We start from the raw sequence: 24105 nt of genomic DNA, 5'->3' as shown, positions 1-24105 counted from the left end.
TTAACAGTGCTGTCCTTTTAATCAGCACCCCTGTGTGTTTCCCCTGTAGAGCTGTCATTGGTTGAGTGATGATGGTAGAGAGGTGCTACTGTTTACACCATTTAAATCCTCTGGCAGGCAGGGGTGAGATTACCAGCCTCTTACCTGTTGCCCTAATCAAAGGAATTATTACCGCGCGGCTGGATGTTACTTGGAATAGCACCCTCTAAAAATACACACATACTCTAAACACACATGCAGAAAGGGCAGAAGGAGAGAGCTCAGGTAGCAAAGTGCATCCATCCTTTGTTTGATATTTTGTATCCGTCACTGGACTATACTGGCAGTGGTGCTTGCTGGGAGTTTCCATGGTAGTACTCTTGTACTCTAGTTTACTGTTGTTTTTATGGATAAAGGATACTTGGTGAAAAAATAGGACCAAAACATGGTTACACAACTTTACCTTAAATAACTTACTAATGCTGACAGTGTATACTGTTTACTGCTTTCATTTCACCTGTCTAAATCAAAAAAAGCTTTGGACAGGCTTTGAATCCACAGTCAAGCTTCAAGAACAAATCACAGCAATTGATTTTATATTTGTACTATTAACTTTGAAGGGATCTCATTGCCTTGCTACTTTACAGAGTTAAAATTTTAGTCTACATAGGGGCATCTTAGCTGCTCCACAGTCCAGACTGAAGACTAGGGATGGCTGAGCCTTTGCTGTGACAGCCCCTAGAGGATCCTGTTGTCTGTCTGTCTGTCTGTCTAGGCCTTACTGTCATGTTCTCACCAAAATGCTCAGCATAACATAAATACTGAGCTCTGTATACGTGACATGGCTTCCCTTTTTTGGCGTAGAGTGTACCCACTGATCCTCTCCCCTGGCTCAAGAAGCCTGTGAACAGCTCTTGTCCAGTGAGGCCACTTGACGTGGAATATTTGATCCACATGAGCTGCCACTGTGGGAGAAGCCCATCCACAATAGGGAGAGAGAGAGAGAAGGAGAGAGAAGGCAGATGACTTCACAGATGGAGGAGGATCAATATTTAGCTGATCAATGGCAGATTACCTGCTGAAGAAATATTGACTCGTAAAATCAGTCGTTGATTACGCATTGATTTTTTTTGTTTAATTCCCTCATCAAGTAAATTGTTATATGTCAAATATTCCACAGCATACCCTTGTGACCCTTTGGTATTTTACATGGGCTACTCATAGAATCATTTCATTCATAATCCTGTTCATTATGATATTATGCAGAGCCCGATTAGTAAACAAGGACCCCTTCATTGTATTACATAACCAGTGTCATAATTTTCCTTTCAGCACTTTTCCTCAGTAATATACTTTTATGTTTAATGTGGTATATCCTTGTGGCTATTTTGGTCCATATTTGCTTTATAACCTTCTATTTTATGGGCATACATGAGATTCAGATAGTTAAGCATTGCAGGAATGGTTTCTTTGGGTAAGACCCATCATTCAGGAAATGGTTCTACAGGAAGTAATAGGCAGGGAGCTTGTGTAAATGACCAAATAATGAAAATGACAGTGACAGACTTTTCCAGGATATCATCTTTAGCGTGGATTGATAAGCAGTTGGGTGGCTTAACTTGCTGCCTGTGTGAATATATGTCCAAAATGCACTGAAATTAAAATAAAAGTTGTAATAAATATTCAGTCATTAGATTAGTATTGCTACATTGTTGTTCATATAGGCATAGTGAATTAGATTAATATAGAGTAGTTCATGTTAAGTAGTTATTGAATCGCTTTTGTTTCATCCTCTTCAAAAAGTACCTGGAAGATGTACTGTATGATAAGCCTTCTGCAAAGCGGAGCAAAGGAGCCAGTCACAGGATACGTTTTTTTTATTGGGCTTACAAAAAATCAACATTAATAAGCCAGGATAATCCTAGATGTAAATAAAATCTGCAGAACAGCAACTTTCCTCACTTAGTTGTTGAAATCTATCCTGGGCTGTCTATCCTTATCTGGCAAAGTTTATCTTGCAAAGTGATTGTATAAAGAAACCATTACCGCCACAGTTCCTGTTCTGCACTAGGCAAAGCAAGATGGAGCTGTGACAATGAGGTGAGGAGAGACACAAGCAGAACATGGTCACTGCTAAGTACCGGAAATGTTGAGGAATTTGTCTTGTCTTTGGTGCAGACATAAGGATATAAGATGGCTCGCCAAGAGGAGGATTATCCCTCTTTCCATCTATAGTTTTGTTCTTGTTTCCCTCCTCCACTCTGTCTCTCTGTCTGTCCCTTTGACCCAATCTATACGCTACATTTACATTTTATGCTTTTAGCAGACTCTTTTATCCTCATTGATATACCTACCACGCAAAACCTACGGCAGAACAGATGCGGAGGTGGTGCCGTTTGTCTTATTTGCCAGCTCATTTCCACCACTGACGAAGGCGGCCTTTCTTAAGGGAAGCAGCCTCCTATTAAAAGTTTATTTAGCAGAAGCCAGAGGAATGATTAAAATTCTGCACAAGCCAAATAGGATGAGGAGCGCGAAGGGGGGTTGCAAGTGATTACACCCCAGTGTGTGTTGTTCACACAAATGCTCGTGTTGGGATGTGCTTGTGTGTGTGTGTGTTTATGTGTCAGTGCCTCCCCCGAAGGCATCACGAGCATCTGTAGTATTACAGTAAGTGTACAAGATGAAGCTGAATAATGAAGCCAGCAGCATGTTATACATATCTGCAAATTCAATGTCATTCATTTCTTTTTAATTTTTCCTCTCTCCCTTTTCCTCTGTTCATTTCTTTCAGAGTGGTCCAGTGCTGTCCTCCAGTGTTTCCCCTCCCCTCAGTTTTCTGTCCCTCTGTCTGTCACCTGGTAAGTACATTCAGATTCACCTCCCACGTTTACAGTGCAGTACAGAGGCTTGCAGTCTTTTTCAGCCCTTTACATAATCACCGGGTCACTGCCTGGCTTGAACTGCAAATTGCTGTCACCTTTATAAAATAGAGCATCATTTCCTGTGAAGGCAGTGTGATGTGACAGCAGTAATGTGGTAGGCACACAGTATACATACCTCAGATGAGTGCAATGAGTATTAGTGGGTTGACAATACTTGATGTAATGGTTACATAACGTCAGAAATCAGAGTGATTAATACGCAGCTTTAATGAATGAAAAATATGCACAAAGAGCACAAAGTTAAACAATATGCAAAAGTAGCAACTCAAATTTAAACAGAATTTCCTGTTGGTGTCTGCTCCTCAGGTGATATTTGTGACACCTTGTTCCCCTTATCCAACCTTTACCTAATGTTATTCTACCTTCAGAATTCTGGACAGGTCTGTATACCTCTCTAAATGATGACAGAGCAGCTTAACAGATCAGATTATGGTACAAATAGCCATTTACAGATGGTAATATTGTCAAACAAGAGACATCAGTTGCCAGCTGTCCTTACAGAGGCCTCACACCTGTTGCACATCAGTCCAATAAAATTCAGTTTAGATCATTATATATATATTTTTTTATGCAGGACAGGTGAAACAAAGTGTTTCACGCAAAAGTAATAACAACATGTCAAGGTGTGCAGTCAGAGCACTTTACTAAAACCTGGTGTTTGTACCAGGGTCAAAGGTGGAGTTTGATCTTGGTGCATGCTCATCTGCAAATATAGGATCAGTATGGACTAGTTTTCTGTCATCCTCTGAAGAAGGTCTTACAAGTGAGGAAACCAAATGATAAGAAATTATCATATGTTGATCTGTGTAAATTTTTTGGAAATAACCCACTGTTTTCCTGTATAACTACTTTAACAGGGTGTGGCCTGGTGCCGCCATCTGTTGACAACAATCTTCTCAAATTTTAAATGGAAAATATGTAGTGCAGAATTCAAATGTTGGAATACACTAGCATTGGTTACAGGAAGCTATTATCTGTATTAGAGAAAAGCTCAGTTTCTCCATGTTAAAATGGCTGCACATCTTAATATTCAGCCAGGTGCTTTTTGCACGTACCCGGGGAAAGCAACAACACAAACCAGCTCTAATGTATAATTCCCAGCTATCTGTTATCGCCAATTACAGGGCTTGTTTACTAGAATCGAGGGACTTGGTGGATCTGTTTTTATGGCTGTGCATGCGTGTGCATGCGCGTGTGTGTGTGTGTGTGGCCAGGGCTTTTAATGATGGGGGTAGATGGTCTCTGTCTAGAGATGTGTGCTCTGTGGTAAGGCCTGAGGGGGTGGCTGGGCTGGGTGGGCTAGTGAGTCCTTCTTTCTCTATAAATACACACTGGGATCCCATTCAGAGGCTGAAATGTGCCTGTTTGTGTGTGTGTATGATGTTTGTGTGTGTCCGTCTGCATGACGCTGCTGCAGCCAGGCGAGCTAGAGGCTATTACTGGCCAGCAGGGTTGCTATGGAGACCAGTGGTGTCAGAGAGGAGCAACATCTGTGGAGTGTTTGTTTGTCAAGACAGGTTTTCCTCTTTCTGTCTCTGTCTTCTCTCTTTCTCTGTCAGTCTAGTAGTTTAAAACTCACTGCCTGGGAAAGACTGATGCTGACTGAAGAGCCTGATGAAAAATCTACAGTTTCTCATCATTAGTGTTTTCAAACATTGGTAAACATGGCACTCGCACGTGGAACCGATTTAAAAGCTGTGATTTCTTGGGCAGTTGTTCAGCTGCCTATGCTCAATCATGCTCACAGTAGGCCCTCAGGCTGTGTCAGTCAGCAGGGACTCAGGGACTCTTTTCACTGGGTTTACGCCAGTGGAAAGCTCAGATTCTGGGGAAGCATTTAACCCCTGCCCCGTTCCTGGTCCTTCTCTCCACGGCTCCCCTCTCTATATGGACATGTTCTATTTCCACAACCCTTTTCTCCTGGCTGCCTTATCGGCAGCTCAGCAGGGCACAAATTCTCCTTTAATAGGTACTTATTTGGGCAATGGGAGAAATACCATATTTTTGAGCAGCCCCCAGACCCTCCCCCTGAGACAATGAGTCTCCTTGTCTCAAACTCTCAAGCTTCTGGGTATTACTCATTTCTCTTGCTGGGTTATCCTTCATTTTTCTGTGTCCCCCTCTGAGATGGGCAGCAGTATGGAGAGTGGGTAGAGGGCTGCATCTTTGACTAACATTTCAGATGTGACAGTGCACTCCCCAAACTGAATTTCTCCTTTTGTGTTCCGTTCATTTGTGGGCATTTTAATCCCCTTAATGCATTGTCCCAAGTTCCCTATTGTGCTGTTTTGCAGTCGCCTGCACACACAGGTTTTCATGAAGTCTAAGAGGCTTGAGTTTATCTAAGAAACATTGAATCCTTTTCAACTTGAATTCAGAGGCTTAGCAGGCACTTCACATAGGTCAACCAGAATATGTTGAGCGTGTATGTGTATCCTCACTTACTTCTTTGACCATGTTTGGGCAAACCTGCCCCAGAAGAGCCCTCCGCAGGGTATGTGTAGCTGGGCAAACCAAACCTTCGACCTTCTAATCTGGTCTAAATGAGACCGTCACACACACAAGCGCAGTGCCACACAGTGCAGTGCAGGACTGAGTCTGTGATGTAACAAAGTAATTTTGGGATAATTTGGTATTTTCCTTCTGCAGGCATCCCTCTGTAAAGGCCAGTTACCTAACTCCCCTGCTCAAATTAACAGGCTTTTTCAAGTTGCCCTGCACTTACCTTCATCACCTCTGAGTGAAACATCAATCCATTTATGCCAAGATTAGACTAAGCCTTACGTTAGATTCTGGCTGTGTCCTTACATACCTGTGGGAATATTATAAAACGGATGTCAAATAACCAAAGGTGCTTCTTCTTTATAAACTGATTCCGTTACAGGCCAACACAGCAGGGACTGATGCAGTGTTTAGAGAAAATGTGAACTACTGTATGTTAATTGGTGGAATATTTCAAATCATAAGACCAAAAACGATCCTAATGCTTGTGTTCAGTTCAAAAACATTTTCAGTGTTACTTCTTGAGTTAGAGCCTTGAACAAAATAGAGGTGAAACAGAAGATAGTTAAGTCTACTTCAGAGGTGATTGAGGTTCTTTTTTATCATCATCAGTCTGTCAGAACAAAAAATGTGTGCTGCTGTCTACACAGGCTCCACACTCCTCAATCATATCCACTGTCCATGCTATTTTTAATATTCACAACCCATGGTATGTCACACACTTTTTAAAATCAATTGCATACACTTTGAAGTCTCTCTAATACCAGTGTTCCGGTGTGATGTTTCTATTATTAACCAGACACGGACACCATCACTTCCTTGAAAAATGGTCTTTTCCATATTCCATTTGGTGGCTTCAGCTACACATATTCATCATGGAGCAATGATTGAAGATTTCTAGTTTTATTTTTAGATTAATTTTCCCATACACTACTTAAAACATCACTGAAATAAGGATTCCCTAAACAATGTAAAAGTGTTTCCTGCATTGCTGATAGTTTGTTCTCTGCCTGAAGTCTTAGCCCTGTATTGTTTTGCTCTCTTGTAATTTGTCTGCCCTTATTAACTTCCTTGTCAAATTCCCTATGCACCCATTATACTTCCAAACAAAAGTAACTGTGATTCGCTGCCTGTTTAGAAATTGTGAGGGAGGTTTCAGAAAGCTGTGTACCATTCTAAGGGTTGGATGAAGTGTGTAAAGCCTGGCCACTCACACATTACACACAGGGAACTCCCTGACTAAGTGCAGACAAAACACACACACATAGTCAAACATGCAGTACTTTAAATACCTCTGGTTAAGATTGCTGATAACCAAGGGACAGCCCTTAGTCCTCTCTCACTGCACCCCCCCCCCTCCCCTTCCTCTTGTACCCTCTAAGGGGCCTCAGTGTTCCCTCAGTGAGTCAGTGAGGGAAGTCACTGGCCCTCGGGTCAACAGACTCTCACTGATACACACACGCGCACACACACACACACACACACACACACACACACACACACACACACACACACACACACACACTAATATCCATCATTTGGGCTGTAGGCCATCATTTATTAGGTGGATGCTCCGTCCATTAAGCCATGTGTTAAATTCTTTGTGTAACTCAATTTGGCAGAGGGTGGATGTGGATGACTATATATAGAACTCTTTGAGTATGTGAGTGTGTGTGTCCTAGTATGGGTGTGTGTTTTGTGAACTAATTTACGTCTTAATCTCCTGTTCAGTAGGGATGAACCCTGGTGACTGACCTGATAAAGGTCTTGTGTTTGAAAGAGAGGGAGATCCTACTGTTGTATTTGAAAGTGTGGAAGTCTTATTCATACTGACATCCGTGCGCATCATAAATGATATTTGTGCACGTGTGGTAAGTACTTGTATGTGCCCATATCTTGTGTCAGACAGTTGACACAGTTGGGCACTGCAGTCAGTGTATGTGACTGAAAGACAGCCAGTTTCCATCCAAGGCTCAAGTCATTTATATAACCCAAGACCAAGGAGCTTGAGTGAGCAGGGTGATGCTCAACTATAAAAGGCAAGACGGAGGTTAGAAAAGGGTCATTTGGCTTGGAAAAAGACATTCTTCCATTCAACAGCATAATACTTCCTCATCCATAGTCCCAGAGAAACAAATGGTGATTATGAAGTTTTGTACATACAGCCCAAGAAAAGCATATATTATCCAACTGACATCAGAAGCTTTTTTCTTCTCTCTCTTAACTGCAATTTACCACAGTGCACATTTGCTGTTTTCACTGAGCTTAACACATTCAGACTGAGAGAAAAGTGGGAGCTGCCACATACGCTGGCACAGTCTACAGTTTGCCAATTGCCAGCTCCACTGGAGCAGTTGTTTAGCATGAGTTGTGTGTGCCTTGCTCAAGGGCATTTCTATGGTTGTGTTTTTGAAGGAAACATGAGTGGGTTGCAATAGTTCTTGTCCTTATGATGAGTCATGGGGCAAGAACAAACCTTTCAGGCAACAGACGTCTTCACAGTGAAGAAGTCACTCCCATGTTAATTCACAATAAACACAAAAAGTGCCATCAGTAATAGATTTGTGTGTAATCCACTCGTGTTTTAATGAGGTCTGTAAGGAGCCTGTAATAAGTTTAAGGGGAGGCCACTGAGTCCTGTTTTTCTCAGTAGTTGACAGAAGAAAATGTTGTTTCAAGAATATAATAATCATAATTGGGATCTTCTCATCACAACTCTGCATAACTGACCTCAAAGCTAACACTGTCTTCTGAATAAAAGTTATTTACATTCCCCTCTCTGGGCTTAGAGGACTAATTGGCTAAAGAAAACAAACTTAAACACACACAAGCTGACAGACACATTGACACAAACTTACTTAGAACACAGACAAACATGGAGACACCTACACAAACAGAGAATATGCAGCTACATGCACACACACACACACACACACAAACACAAAGTTACACACTGCTGGAGGGACCACAGAAACCTCAGTTAACACTCAACATTCAGTGAGCAAAGTGGAGCCCAAATGTGGATCAATTGAAACAAGCGAAAAGGGAATTTCAGGGAATTTCAGCACTGATTAGCAGCTGGTTTCACCATTCAGCTTTTCACTGTTCCCTCAGTCTTGCAGCTCGTATTTCAGTGAGAAATATTGCTCACTGCAGCCAGGTTTTCTGTAGTAACATGTAGCCTAGTTGGCATGCTGCATTAGGCTTCAGTTAAGCATGGGGAGGTGTGATAATTAGTAGAATTAGAGATCACACACAGGTCATACGCAGGCACACCTGCACACAGGATCTCCATACTTGTTAAGGTAAGTACATGTTTACTCAGCAATCTCTGTCCCCTCTACACCGCCCATCTGTTAAGTGACTAAATGAAATGTAAAAATGGATGCAGGCGATAGCAACATTGATTTCACTGCCATATGTGCTGTTTGCTCAGAGAGGTCTTGATGTTAAAAATAACTGTATTCTTTGTTATGTGCTCTCATTGAATTAAGGACTGCTTTTCTCCAGTGTAAACAGTAGAATTTTTATGATATTGCTCTGTGTGTGTGCATGTACAGCAAACTACAGTCAAATATACACCCCTCTGCTAACTGGATTAAATTTGATAGGGCAGAATTTAATCTAATTCATGGTAATGAAATTGAATAACTCTGCCACCACTAAAATGTTGTAGTCTGTCTGCAATCTTGAATGAATGTCACATCAGAGCGGCAACCTGTTGAAGAGTGGACGTGTGTGCTCTTTTTTTTTCTGTGTATCCTGGTTGGTGCTTGTCTTGCCGGAGGTCATAACGTCATAACGACTGTTTAACTAAACCAGTTGACCTGAGGTGTGTTTTTTTTTCTCTTGCTTTTCCTCTTAGTGTGAATACTAGAAACATGCCACAATTTCATGTACACCATTCAAAGCTTGTATGCAGCTTTTATTTAAATCATTTTAGAAAGGTGTTGATGCAACAAAATAGTTAATTTTCAGACCATAGTTTGTAGCATTAATGTGTTGGACTGGAATAAATTACAAGTTGTTCCAATTATTTTGTTCCCATCTTATGTGCTGATGAGCAATTAGGTTTCATGACAGGAGCACCTCACAGTGTAATGCTTCTGAACACAAGCACACACAAACTACATCCTATGACCTTTCTGACGTATTTTACCTTAGATTTAAAATGGCTTTTGTAGAGGTGGGATGTTACTATGCCCTACCTCTGTTGTTCTGACAGACAGGCACATACAAAGTACAGTACAACACAGTTTCTCAGGTTTCACCTAAATGGAAAGTGTAGTGTGCTGTCTACAGGGTTTGGAACCCTCTGGTCTCTGGGTCTCTCCTCATTTCCTGCCCTTTGCAGCCCACCCCTGCTGATCCTGCTCAGTGCTGGAACCCTGCAGGTGTGTGTACTGTTATGTGGGCACTCTAGGGGCTCTGTTTTCTTGGCAGGAACTTGTGCAAGGTGTTCATATCTTGGTGGAAACTGGCTCTGGCATGTGGCTCTGTGGTTAACCTTATGAAGTAATGTGTACCAGGCTGCTGTGAAATAACCACACACAGATCTGTGTTTTCAACACACATCAGACTGGTTGGGTATAATCTATAGTCTCCTGATTTACATGTGACATCTATGGATATACACTTTATTGACAGATCTTGAGACAATTAAAAGTTTACTCTCCTCTCCAAACATTGCTGTCTTTCTCTCCTCATCCAAAACCAATTGGAGTAGAGAGAAGTCACTTGCGTCATAGCTTTCTTTCCAAATTGTCTGCCAAAGTGGTGTTTAATATTTCATTCTTAAAATGCAATTTTAATTGCAATATGATGTCATGCAGCACAATTATGACTATAATTATAATTTTATTTCAGTTTAATAGTTATGAGTCATGAAGAAAGTAATATTTTAGAAAAAATATTCATTGTAGGTCTGTAAAGAGGATTATAATGGAAATTGTCAGTTGATTCAGAAGGCTATACATATCATAATTCATATCTTATACTATTTAGTCAGCAGCAGTAGAGTTATTATCACGTGTAAACTTAAACGCTGCCTTATTAATCACCTAAAGATTAAACATAGGGATTAAGACTGAGTGACATGCTAACACTTACAACACTGATATTCAGTTTTATTGAGCCTTTGCCAGCACATTTCTAATGCAACTTGCTTGCAACATATTGTACAAACATATGCAAATTTGTAGAGACTTATCAAATACCATGAAAGCATAGTTTGAATAAATGGCCCCAGTGGGATCTTACCTCTAACCCTTACAGTGTTAGTATTGTGCCTTGTGAATTGAAGTAAACAACCTGTTTGTGTCGACTGACAAAGCTGGCTGAAAGGAGTCGTGTGGGAAATGATCTGAGTTATTTGTTAGGGTATGAATGTGATCTCCAGAGGAATATGAGGCATTGAAGAAAATTGGTCAGAATACATGTAGAATAATACACTACACAGTCAGTGCATGAGGGGCCTCAGTGTATAAAAAGTCTGTTGTTTAAAAATGTGGTTCGGTATAAAATATGTAACCACTTAAAACTGTGTTATGGTTCATTGTCTACTATGACTGACTTGGTAACTGATGACAAAATCTAAGACATAAAATGCAGCTCTGAATTTGGATTGGACCTTATGACTTGAGAGCATTGGTTGAAGTCACTCTTTTGACATTTCAATCCGTGATCATGATGGGCATGAAGGAAATTGTTCTTAGAGGCAGTGGATTTGTTTTGCAGAGAGTCAGTGTAGGTGAGTCAGTAGATGTGTGTGTCCTAAGATGGTTTCAGCCTCAAGGGCTGCTCTGACCCTAATAGTGAGAGAAGGAGATTGATGGTATTGTTGAAGGAGAGGCACATTAAGAAACAGTGTAGGGGGTCCGAACAGGAAACTCTCTATATCTATGTCTCTCTGTGCCTTCCAGCAGGCATGCAGACATGGGTGTCATGAGTGATGAAAAAGCAAAATACTAGTTTTAGTTGTATCTCTGTATTGCTATAGTGCAATAACAGAAACCCCTCTATCTAGAATTACATGTTTTCATGAAGTCAAGAGAATCCTAAGTAAAAGATTAGAGTGATGTTTTTACATGTCACCCACACACTCGCTGCCGCAAGACAAAGTAAATATCTCAGACAAACAGATAAGAGGATGTGCTGACACTTTGTCATATGTACAGTTTAGATTAGAGACCAGGATGCAGCAGTGTGACAGTAATTTGACTGTATGTACATGTGCAATAAAAGAGACTTGTACATAGGCTAAGATAGATGGAAATTAAGTGCCATGCTACTGTCATGCCAGACATTAGTGTTACAGTGTGTTTGACTTGGGTGTGGAACGGTAGTCGTAATTGAAAAATGTTCTACATTTCTGTTTGTGCACAGTATGTACACAAAGCCTGGCTTTTGTTTAAACAAACTCCTCTAAGTTCCTAGAATCCAAGACAAGTGAAAATAATACAATCAGACAGTACACACATATATCAGCGATTCCCTATATTGTTTTTCAACAATGAACAAAGCTTTAATCTTAATGTGAAAATGCTGCCTGCCTCCTTTTTCACGAAGCCCAGCTTCCCAGCATCAACAGAATGTTTGTGTGCTAAATCATTCATTTCAGTCCTCAGTTTCACTTAATCTGTTAATTTATCTTCCAGTTATACAAATAACAGAGTGCTGTGTGTGTGTTCTGCATGTGACTGGTGTAGATCAATCAGAGGTATTGGAGACAGGTATGCATTCTTAGGTGCTCATAGCAATGAATGACTGGGCACTGTCAAGTTGTGGAAGGAAGGGGGTGAAATAGCAGTAAATCATATTTTGTTAAAATTGGTGCATACATGAATGCCTATAGGTAAACTAGTGCTCTCAACAGTAACTGGGAAAACTTAAATTAATATTTTGTTGTTGTTTTGTTGTGTGCTCTTTGAATGCTTTGTATTCGTCTAGCTCACCCTGTGCTGACCAGAGCAGGTGGTAGGATCCAGCTGGTGAGGCTGACAAGGTGAAATGCCAGCCACTGATCAGTAGTAGGAGAGAGTAGGTTGCAGCTTGCTGTGAGGTAGTGGGGGGTTTACTTCAACTTTATGTTGTTTTATTAAACCTGCCCAGGTTTGTTTCTTGCGTCTGATTCATTTTTATTTTGGAAAATAAACAAAACTTTTTTTTTGCGTGGATTCTGTGTACACTGCTGCTTTCTTCGACATCCTCCCAAAGTTAAAGTTGCCTCTGCAGGTTTGAGCACAGACGTTCTTTTTTTGACCTTGTCACATACACAAACCAAAACTGTTTTCACTTGTTTTAGCTGATTGGATCTTCTCTCAGTACATGTAGCTCTTGATTAACATCTAGGGTGGGACAACATACACATTTTATCTTTTTTTTCAATAGCGAAGGTCCACCCACATTCAACTTGAAAAAAGGTTTAATGAGCCAGAGTAACTGAAAATGCCTGTGTGTGTGAGCACAGGGCCTTCAAACCAATCTCTCTTCTTTTAATCCACACATCCTCCTTGTTACTGAAGTAGATGGCAATTAGACATGATACCTTTCACCTGGCTTCACCTGCTCATTAATGTCATGGAAACAGCAGGTGGGCCCAGCATTTGGTTACCAGAAACTGCTCTCTGTCCCAGGAGGTAAAGGAAATGCAAATTTGCTCAACTGCATTGGAGGAGGTCTTCCCTTACTGATGTGGGAGAAGAGTGAGGAGGGACAAATATACCACCTGATAATCTGAGCTGCAGCTTTAAGTTTGAAATGAAAATAATCCTATTTCATCTTTTCTCAGAGATGGTCAGGTGAGTTCATACAGGTGAACCTCACTAGCACTAATTAACCTTTTTCTACCTTATGTTTGAATACATCTGCATATAATGAACTTAAAGGATGCTAAACTAGCACTAATAAGAGTGAAGTGCAGCTTATGAGTTAATGTTTTGATTTAGTAAGCAGCAGGGATGCTAGCCTACACTCTGGAATAATGGGGAGGCAAGTGTATTTCTTCCATTTGTTTATCTCAAGATGCCCCTCTGCAAAACACTTCAAAGTGTAACAATTTGGGAATATGCTTGTTTTCATACCCACAGTCAGATGAGAAAATCAATTCCTTTTCATCTCTGTGCTTAACGCAGAGGTCCAGGAGCAAAGCACAAAAATGAAGTGGAGAGAAAGCTTTGGCCCAGCTCTGTTAGAAGTGAAAAATACACTCAACAACACTTCCAAAGTTGTGCTCAATGCTACACTGTAAAAATAGATAGTCTTGTCTTTGCTAGTCTTTGGCCCTCTCCTGCTATGTTTAAAAACGTCAGCTGCCATTTGTTGTTTTCAGTCCTGAGAGATACAAAGCCACAATTCATACACAAGTAAAGCATTTAGTACACGGTCCAGCCTAGATCTAAGATGTAACTTAAGGATTTTTTAGTCAGGCCATACATGGTCAGGCAGTGAGCACCTGGGGAATCACTGTCAGGTTGCAAGATGAAGACCATCATATACATAACATTTGTCTTTTGCTCTAACTCCAACCATCTGTTTGACATCGAGTCTGACACTGAGTAAAGAAACAGTGTTTTTCCTACTTCTGAGGCTACAAAAAGAGATGACGGCAGGAAAATTATGTTTAACTGGAATTTAAATACTTGTAATGTTTTTTGTCTGCCACTGATGGAGTAGCTTTTTTTCAGTTCAGCTGTTACGACTGTTCAGTCCTGTTCCAGCTATTATGAATCAGGGTTCAGTGGAAGCCTTGGCCTAATAGACTAGTGTATAATTTGCTTACAGTATTATTATGCCCTAGCTTCACACTGGACCACAATCAAGGTAAGAGAAAAATAAGTAGTGGACAAGATAGGGTTGGTTTATTATTAAATGGTATTCTCTTATGTTTTATTGTAGTGATAATATTGGCACTATAGCTAGAAGCCCTTTTTTAACCTTTTTTTATTAGGGGCAGTTTCGCCAAAAGGAAACCTCTCTTTTACAAGAACACGCTGATCACATTCTCCCAGTCCCACACAGCAGCTCCACTGGTGCAGTTTTGGTTAAGGACATGGCTCGAGGCCTTGCTCAAGGGCACCACAGTGGTGCTGATGAGGGAGGGGCAAGTGCTGCTTTTTCATTTTTCTCACCCAGATTTAATCCTGAGAGCTGGCAGCCTTCCAGTTACAAGCTTGCTTCTCTAACCTTTAGGCCAACACTGCCCATATCTTAATTCCTGTTTCTCAGAATTTGAATAAGAACTTATCTGGTTTATTTGAAAATTAAACTCTTCAAAGGATCAAAGGAGGCATCAAAACAAGACCTGTTTTTCCACTCAATTTCCTGTTGTTTCACTTGGTTAGACTGAGCTGCAAAATGTGTTATTTTTAATGTAAAGCCCCTTGTTTTAATAACTGTTTTGGATTATGCACTACAGGATAACTTTGGTTATTGCCACATCAAATGGTGCCACTCTGTGTGTGTTGTTCACTTGTGTCCATTTGAGTGTGTCCCCAGCCAACCCTTTCCACCACTGGCTGACTGATGTAGCTGTAGCCTAATTTTAGTTTATGAGGTGTGGGACCGCTGGGTGTTACCCTAGCTGCCATTTTAGATGAGGAGACTAGGAACAGCGTGCCTCACGGGGCTCCTATCTATCGCAATTATCTCATTGTCAGGGGTTGGACAGGGGGCTCGGACCTCACTCGCTTCCTTCAGCTTCCCTCGGCTCCTCACGTGCACGTTCACACGTCCAGGAGCTCAGAGCCCCGGTGTGCACACTGGCATGGCCTTACAGAACCTCAGCTTGCCGTGCTGCTATTGGACAGATTTCATCCCGCTGAGGAAAATGTTATCTAATGCATACTGTTGAGAGTGGCAAGATCTAGGCTAACATCAGACAGGACAGCACAACCCAATTAGTCCAAATTAGATATGTGATTTGTCCTATCTGAATAGTTTTGAATCCGATTTAGGAATATATAACATTTCTGTGAGATTCGGTTTAGTATTATTTAGTGATCTGTACAGGGTGCAACCTTTACACTAGTCTTCTCTCTGTCTCTCTGTGGGTTGTGTTATTGGCGCCCTGCCTTCCCTCAGTTCTTAATCTCCACAGGAAGTGTGCATCTGTGTTTTCATTCCCCTGACAGGATGTGTGTGTCTGTGTTACAGTCCCCTGGTAGCACACCACAGATGGTCGAGGGCTGGGTTTGATGAAGTTGGCCCCTTGTTTCTGTACATCTCTGGGTGTATTGACCTGGCCTGTAGCGCTTGTGACGTGCAGGAGATCTCACTTTTGTGTTGGCACCCAAAATGCGCTAATCCCTACTGCAAATGAAAGGAGACAAATTTCTGGTGGGTCCACCCACTGTAATAGAGTTATTGTGTCTATTAATGAACCTGCATGTCAGGGTGAGATTAGCTCTTATTAGCTGCTGTATAATTGTGTAGCCCTCCAGAATCACTCTGTATTTTGTTAATGACAGCCTACAGACAATCTCTAAACCCTTGCTTCATCTGTATTTGTCATGCCGGGGGTGGACAGTGGCCCACCCAGCCAGCAGTTTTGTGTAGCCCCTGTTGATGTTGTCTCTGATGTGTGTTCCCCACATCAAAAGCAGACACCCCCCCTCCCCCCACTGTACTCACCAGCCTGTCCCCCACCCTCTCCAGCCAGCCTCTGTCACACACAGCTGTTTCACTCGTCCATCTCTGTCTGCCCACCGCTGTTCTGTTTTATCTCTATGCTCCCCCTGTCACATCTCTATATCCCATCTTTCTGTCTCTCACCTCCTTGCACCGGTTTTTTTATCTGGCTCTTACTTGCAGTTCGCCACTTTTATTTTCTCCTATCTCTTATCTGTCTCTCTGCCTATTCATTTTCCCTGTGCTTTTATGCCCCCCCCCCCAATCTTTCTCTAACACTGTCCCTCTCTTTGTCCCTATTCTCTTTCTGTACCACCCCTCCTCTGTTTCACTCTTTGTCATTTCATCCATCAACATCCAGTTTCCCTCTGTTTATCCCCGGGAGGAAAATTGGTGGTTTCTGCATGAAATGTGGGACTTCAGTCTCTGCAGGGTGCCCACATGCACAGACACACACACACACACACACACAAACATTTACACCAATAAAACTTGTAGTGAAGACATAAATAAATCACACCCTCAGTACACATTTGGAGTATTCTTAGAGATAGAATTACAGACATGCCAATTGGAAAGTACATGCTTGTTCTGTTATGTGCAATTTTCTGTATATACAGTATGTAATTGTTATCACAAAGGAATCTTAGCCCTATGAGTTGAAAGACCAGCTAATCACAATTGAATTACACCTCAGAGTGTTCCTAAAATGACTTAATACCAGCTGAGCACTTAGACTATATATAGCATGTCACATTCTCAAGTGTGCCTCTCAGTTTTGCCTGACACATTTGAGGCTGACGTAAAGGGAGCCTATATTTGGGTGGTGTCATCAACAATATTACAGTTTCCTGTCAGGACCTCCTCCCCTCCCTGAGCTGGGTGTCTTGTGTGACGATACACGTGCAGGTGTGTCACATGAATCAAGCCTGACTTGCTTTTTGTGTTTGAGGAGGAATACAGTGCACGCATTCAGACTGTCTCAGGCCAAGTGTGAGATAAAAGTAGACTTAATGGAAAATTCCACCCTTTGTCAGATATGCTCAACCTGTTTTGTTCAGTCCCACCTATCCTTTGATAATCATGCTGTGCGCCCACATTCCCTCGACCTGCCTTGTCTACTTATACTGTACATATTACAATTCCATTGCGTGTAGTGAGTGTACTGTTGGGAAATCTGGTATCTCTGCATCTTTCGCAGTGATTGTTCCCTTTTTAACTATGTAGGAGATGTCTTATAGCATCTCACAATTGCAAATCTTTGCTAGTCACGTCCAAGCTAAGAAAAAGATTTTAAAACATTAAGAAATAGTCCTAGAATTGCAAGACTCTGCTTTTTGGCAATTAGTTTCTAGAGTTTGTATTCCCTCAAGCATGAATAGAAAGAATATATATATATATATATAAACTCTGGATTGGAACTCAACAACCCAGCAATGTCTATCTTGATGCTTAAAACGTTGCTCTGTAAGACTTAGTAAACTGTGTTTTGAGAGGTTCTGGAAGATGTGAGATATTTGTTCAGAACTTCTGCTGTTGGGCTGCCAGTAACTGCATAACCAAGTCATTGTGGTTAAGACCCGAGGAAATGAGATTTTATGACTGCAGTGATTGATTTGCGTCTACTTTGACAAATTTTTCATAAATGCACACTAGTCTAAGGCCAGCACTGTATCTTGTTACTTGATAGGTCTTCATTAGATCAGACCAAAAACACTAAGTTGATTTCAGACTCAAGTACTACATTTTTGAGCTGAGATGCAGGATACAGTAGGTTTTGTGAAGAAACCTTGTTCATTGCACTGAATATTATATCTGAAGGCAAGGAATGTACAGGTTGAAAGTATGTGCATGGACAGCTGACAGAATTCATAGCTTTTTTCATCAGGTAAACCAGGGAAAGAAATGACTTCAGAGAGATGAACCACTGGACTGAGCTTAATTTGCCATATATGTTAGAATTTGACATTTGAAACATCTAGGTTTTCTACATCAGTGTTTAAACCATGAAACCTGGCATCACATCTTGTTGATTAGTAAATGTTTTACATGGAGTTATTCTACTTTTCACAAGAGGATATTTTTGTAAGAGCCCCTCATTGCACAGTAGCCATGCTCAGTGATTTCAGCATCTTTTTGTGAAATACAGGAAAGAGGAAGACAGATATTTACCTCCAGATAACCTCCATGGGTTTTATCACATGGATGTTAAAGATTTTTATTTTTATTTTTTTACTAATTCATGATATCTTGTGTCCAGGTTTGTGAGCAGCCATGACAAAGTCCTACGAGTTCAACTGGCAGAAGCACCTGCCTGAGTTCATGCAGGAAGGCGCCTCCTTCGACAGGTTTGATGAGGTAAAAATGGTGTATTTCTCTGGTTTTCTTGATATATAAATAATGAAAACAGCTCCAAGTGTAGAGATGAACAGCCTTGTAACCCATTTATGCCAGATTTGTGATACATTATAGCTTATAATGACATTTTCTAATGTAGTCAAGAGTTCTGTTTAATATTCCTGATGAGCACATGAATGCTTAGCCTGTGTTTCAAGCTGTATGTGTTTGTCAATAACACTGCTGATACTGACAGAGGTTATTAGTCCTATTATCATCCCTCACCTTAATGACCATCCCCGGGTCAGACATTAGCATGCACACTCACACACACACACACACACACACACACACATATAACAGAGCAGAGGCGTCTCCTTTACAACCTGACACGTCATAGTTGTAGCTCTAGCTGAAGGCAGGCTTCATTGATCAGCCTCATTAAGATGCTTTGCTGTGGCGACTACTTGTCTGCTACACGTTCACCGAGCGTCTTGACCATCACACTGTGTGATCTCAGTGAGCGAGCATGTACTTCGTTTTTACATGGGCCATTAATAATAACTTGTCATTTGCTAACACAAAAACAACATAATGAACACCAAAAGATAAAAACTGAAGTAAAAATTTGAATAAAGCACTAAAAAGCTATTTGAAAAAAAGATTTTTAAAACTGAATAAATCATGGCTCAGTGATCACAAGCAAGTGTATTGCCAGTACCAATATAATTAAAGAATATTTGTTCTGTGTGTGTGTCTGCATGCACAGTTAATGACCCTTTGTATATCTTCCTGTCTTTTGTCCACATTTCCTCTGACTAACTTAATCAGGACACTTAGCTAGGACATTTGCCGAGCAAAGGCAAAGTGTGTCACACACACGCGCGCGCACACAAACGCACAGATGTACAGGCACCCTCGCACACATCAGGAAATCCCCTCAGTCCTCTCCGTTTATATGGGCATCAGCGAGGGGAGGAGGATCCCTCTTAGGCAGAGAAGAAAACTTGAAAGAGCGTAGGGAAAAGCATCATCAAATCCACTGCCATGTCAAAGTGAGCCGTGAAACTGGGCCGGCATGCCTCTGAAGAAAGTCCTCAGTGAGTTGCTGCTGTGAATATGAGCCAGGCTTAGACAGGACAGGGTCAGGGCTGGCCTGAATGTTAATAAGGTCAACCTGTGCCAGTCACCTTAAAGGTTAAAATTAATGATGTCAGCAGGGATGTACCACTACCCCCTTACCACTGGATTTTATTATTAATGAATCATTATATTTTTAACAACACTAATTGCTGATATTATTTCTCTTATATCAAGAGTAAAGACAAGAATGTCTTTGATAATGGTTATATCTTGTATGATTGTCAAGTCTTGTTTACAGTTAACTTAAACTAGTGAACATCTGAAGGGAGAAAGACTGATTCACTAACAAAGTGGGTTTTTGTTTATCAACCTCTGACCTGTTGCTCATGTTGTCAATATTGAGTAGTAATGTGTCCATTTTACAAATGATTTTCATTCTCTGTATCTGTTTGTGTGTGAGTGAGTGAGCGAGTGAATAGCTGCGGCTCAGTTGCCTGGCAAATACAAAGCCTGCAGGGGACATCTGTGTCGATTGAAATGACGTACACTATGTCCACCCCCCCACAGACATAGACATGCTCTTTATCGGTCCCACACACACGGGCAAATACACTAAACAGCATGGATTTTTTTTTTTTTTTGCCACAAAACATTCTCCACTGACTGAAACCCCATTGAGTGACAGATGGTAGAGACAGGTAATGTGCATGTGTGTTTGTGTGTGTGCCTGCGTGCCTGTGTCTACACATCACTACCTGGAGTCTCTCAACACTACATGTCTTATAACTTTCCAAAATGTCCAAAATGTCCAAAATGTCAAACTGTCAAGGAGTGATTGGATGAGCATTTTCATGTTCCATAGTGCTTTTGTTATAATAATGTTCCTGTGATGGTAGTGGCTTTTTCTTGCCTTGTCTTTTTCGGTTTTTGTCTCTCACTCTATCTGACTAACAACTTGTCTCTTTTCATCCTGTTTGTTTCACCTGTATCCTTGTTTTCCCTGACCTCTTTCTGTTAAGCTTTACCTCTGTACAGTAGGCTGTCAGTGAGTTTTTGTCTTGGACTGAGATACGTCAGATGAATATGAGTCCCGAGGTGGGGAGGTCAGAGGTCAAAGAGATCCTCAATGATCGGTCAGAAGCCAGAGGGCTTCTTCTGCGTGTGTTTCATTCATTTTCTCACTGGTAATCAGTCACTTAGATTAAGATCTGGCTGATGTTTGGTTTCCATGGGGACTGAATGGCTACATATTGACAGACAGGTGATGAAGGCACACTTATTTCTGTTGTTTGTTCATTCTAATTTCTTTTTGACAAAATGTTATATAATACTTGTAGATATTAGTGTAAGTCCTACACAAGATGGTAACACAGCAAAAAATGATCTAGTCTTACCTGCTGAAGATAGCTGTTTTTTTTTTTTTGCTGTTAACAACAATATTAGAAAATGGTTATACTTTGAAGTGTGAAGCAGCATAAGCCTATTATACATGCAGCATTAGGGTATTTACTCTCCCCTTGCATTATCATAACTTACACTGTGGAAATACAAAAAACATGAGAACATGAAAAACATGAAAAATAAACTTATATTGAACACAAAAATCTAAATTAGGATATAGACAAATAAGAATATGGATTAAAAAAAAACAAAATAAGGAAAGTAGAGATTGAAATCAATTACCTTGCATTATGAATAATACTGAATTTATTCACTGCTGAGCAGCAGTTGGTCCAAAGAGACACAGTGGCATGACGTGCAGCAGTTCCTGTGTTTTCATCAGCCAGCCAATGGCTCATGTTGATCTCACTTGTGAAATACTTGAGGCCATGTGTGTGGATGAGTGTGTGTTAATGACTCAGTCTGTATGTGTGTGAGCGTTTTACATCCCCTTGATGGTCATTCATGTGGTTATAAACAAAGGGTTTTTTGTGCATTGTGTTTACGTTACTTAGCTTAGCTCCCATTGAACACAGTTAATAGATAGTGCAGTTGTTTTGTGTTTTCCGTTCCTGTTTCAAAGATCTTTGTAATGGAGGGAACAAAATTAGAGAGAGGAACAACAGACAACACACACATCCACACACACTGACCTAAACTTGCCCAGGCACTTAGGAAAAGAATGTACACATGTTGAGTAGGAGCTGGACTACCATAACCAGGGGTCTTTATCTGTCCACCCCCACCAAGAGATGGTTGGGTCCTCAGCTAATTGTTCCTTTGCGTGTGGAAGGACTGAGTGTTCCCATAAACCTTTTAGCTTTAGAACAAGCTGTCTGATACTGTAACAGTAGCCTGCTGTATGTTCGTAACAGTCAGGACTCATTTGGGACCATCTCTTTCATAGAGTTGGCTTCACTAATGTGCAACTGAAGCCTCTGTCATACCTAATTCAGATAAAAGAGAGTCAAGCTTTTAACTGCACTTATAGCAGTCTCACTATTTCCTAAATGGAAACAGGATTGCTCTATTGGTTTTTATGGTGGTCTTGGATGACAGGATAGGACAGTAAGAAGAACAGCCAAATAACAAGCCAGCTTAGTCCTATTTGTAGCAGTGTATCTCATGGCAGCAACATCCTGAAATAATAAATTACGTGCATGTGCATGTGCGAGTGTGTCACACTGTTCTCTTACTTTTTTTTAACACTCCAATATTAGAGTTGGAGTGACCCAGCAGCCATCTCCTATTCTATTTTTGTCTCCTATTTTTTTTTTTTATCCTTCTCAGATGTGTGATTTGATCAAGATTAAAACACACACACACTGACACAGTCATTCGTCAGCACAATCACAGTTTCCAGTCGCTGATTGAATTGAGTGAAAAATGTTTGGGGAAGATAAGCAGGCCAATGTTTGTAGATTTTCTGCTCCAGCACTCCTGATGAACTGAATAGGGGTTGCTGCGTTTTTCTTACCAGCTGATAGATGGAAAGCTATGGTAACGTGTGTAGAGTAGCATCGTAGCAGCTGGGCCAGCACACTTTTGGATCCTTGTCAGACACGTATGCATGCACACACACACACACAGATATGCATCTCGCCCCCTGCCTCTGTTGCACAGCACTGTGTTCCAGTCAGATGATGTTTGCATTTAACAATTCACAGCAGTCACATTTATTTCACTTTGTGTTTGCCTTAGCATTAGGTTTCAGCTCCTCTGCTCACAACATGTATGTGTACATACTAAATGTATTTGTGTATGCTTTGCATGTGTGTTTTTGTGTATGTGTGTGTGTGTGTGTGTGTATGTGTCCTTAGGCAGACAGGTACATCTTAGAAAATGAATTGGAGCTACACATGTTTATCTGGTTGCATAAGACTTCTGTGTGTCAAACAGGTTGGCTCTTTAATGTCAAATAAAACCTTGTGATTGATGAAGGCCCCTCTCTTATTAGAAACCTTTTCTCCCCTCTGCAGGACCCGTACATCTTTGAACCCAACTGTCAGATGAGGGTGGACGAGTACGGCTTTTTCATCACCTGGAAGAGTGAGGGAAAGGTACGACCTCCCACATCGTCACCATTTGTGTACTTTCTTGTCTGCTAGGGAGGTCATGCAAAGAAAAAAACTTGAACAGGATATGTTATGCCCTGGAGACAGTATCTTGAAATCAACAGAGAACAGGGTCATCTCCTGGTGTAACATACTAACATGCCACTCCGTAAACTACATCCTACCACTGTACCACAACATGTAACTTAACTTCATTGAAGAGGGCTTGTAGCATGTTTAACATTCAGATTGTTATGTTGTTCTTTGTTAAGTTGTATGTAACAAGGGAATTTGAATAGGACTTATCCTTATAAATAGCTACTGGTGATTTTACAACTCAAATAACCTGATAGTTAAAGCAAATGGATAAACACAGTAGCATGATAGAAGAAATGTGTGGGATATTGCATGAATAAAATAAATCTACAACATCTGACCATAAAGGCCCCCCAAAATGAAATTAACTACAAATCATCTTCCTAACTGCTGACATTTTCCAAAGCTTACAAAAGAGTTTTCAGTTGATTTCCAACCTTCCAGGGAGCCATTCAACTTTAGACTTTCAGAGAAGACAAGTTATCCCTCATGTCAGCATTCACTTTAGCCTGCTTTTATTTTTCTGTCAAAGTTGAGTTGCTTGTACAGTGAGTGTTTGCAACACCATTATGTACTGACAGCCTTGTTTTTGAAATGGCTACTAAAAAAGCCAAACACTAAACAACTATTCATCTACCCTGTAGATGAATGAATGAATGTACCTGTTGATTCTGTGTAGGGTTACAGGTGGGTGGGGATTGTCCACCATAAGTGTTGGCTCACTGAGAATCACACTTAAACTTAAATTGAACCAATGGTTGTCATAACCACTATTACTAATACACAAAATATTAGGCATTGAAAACTTGATTATGAAAAAGACGTGGCGATATTGACCCATGTTAATAACTTGTCAGATGCTGAGAGAGGCTGTGGTGTTGCTGCCACATACTGAGTATTAGAAGTAATGGCAAAAATCACAAACTACATTGCGAGCCATCTGTCTTTTTTTGTTAATCTTCTCCCCATCCCTCTCTGTCTCCCTCTACACCTGCTGTCATCCCTCCGTCTTCCTCTGCCGTCTTTCCCTCTATCTTTGTATC

General features: G+C 40.9%; 2 protein-coding genes across 2 annotated transcripts in view; one reads left to right on the top strand and one right to left on the bottom strand.

The window, feature by feature from the left end:
• LOC108896906 (1-phosphatidylinositol 4,5-bisphosphate phosphodiesterase beta-4) overlaps positions 1–24105 on the top strand; it is a 62987-nt gene that overhangs the window by 13254 nt on the left and 25628 nt on the right. The window contains 3 exon segments of the mRNA XM_018696206.2: positions 2774–2840; positions 18313–18410; positions 22892–22972. Of these exon segments, the coding sequence (XP_018551722.1) occupies positions 18327–18410; positions 22892–22972 (165 nt within the window). The 5' untranslated portion in view covers positions 2774–2840; positions 18313–18326.
• Positions 1–24105, bottom strand: part of gpcpd1 (glycerophosphocholine phosphodiesterase 1) — a 259347-nt gene that overhangs the window by 227855 nt on the left and 7387 nt on the right. The window lies entirely within an intron of this gene.

This window comes from Lates calcarifer, linkage group LG7_1, assembly GCF_001640805.2.
Source record: "Lates calcarifer isolate ASB-BC8 linkage group LG7_1, TLL_Latcal_v3, whole genome shotgun sequence".
NCBI classification, from domain to species: Eukaryota; Metazoa; Chordata; class Actinopteri; family Centropomidae; genus Lates; species Lates calcarifer.
This window is presented reverse-complemented; position numbering and strand designations above follow the sequence as displayed.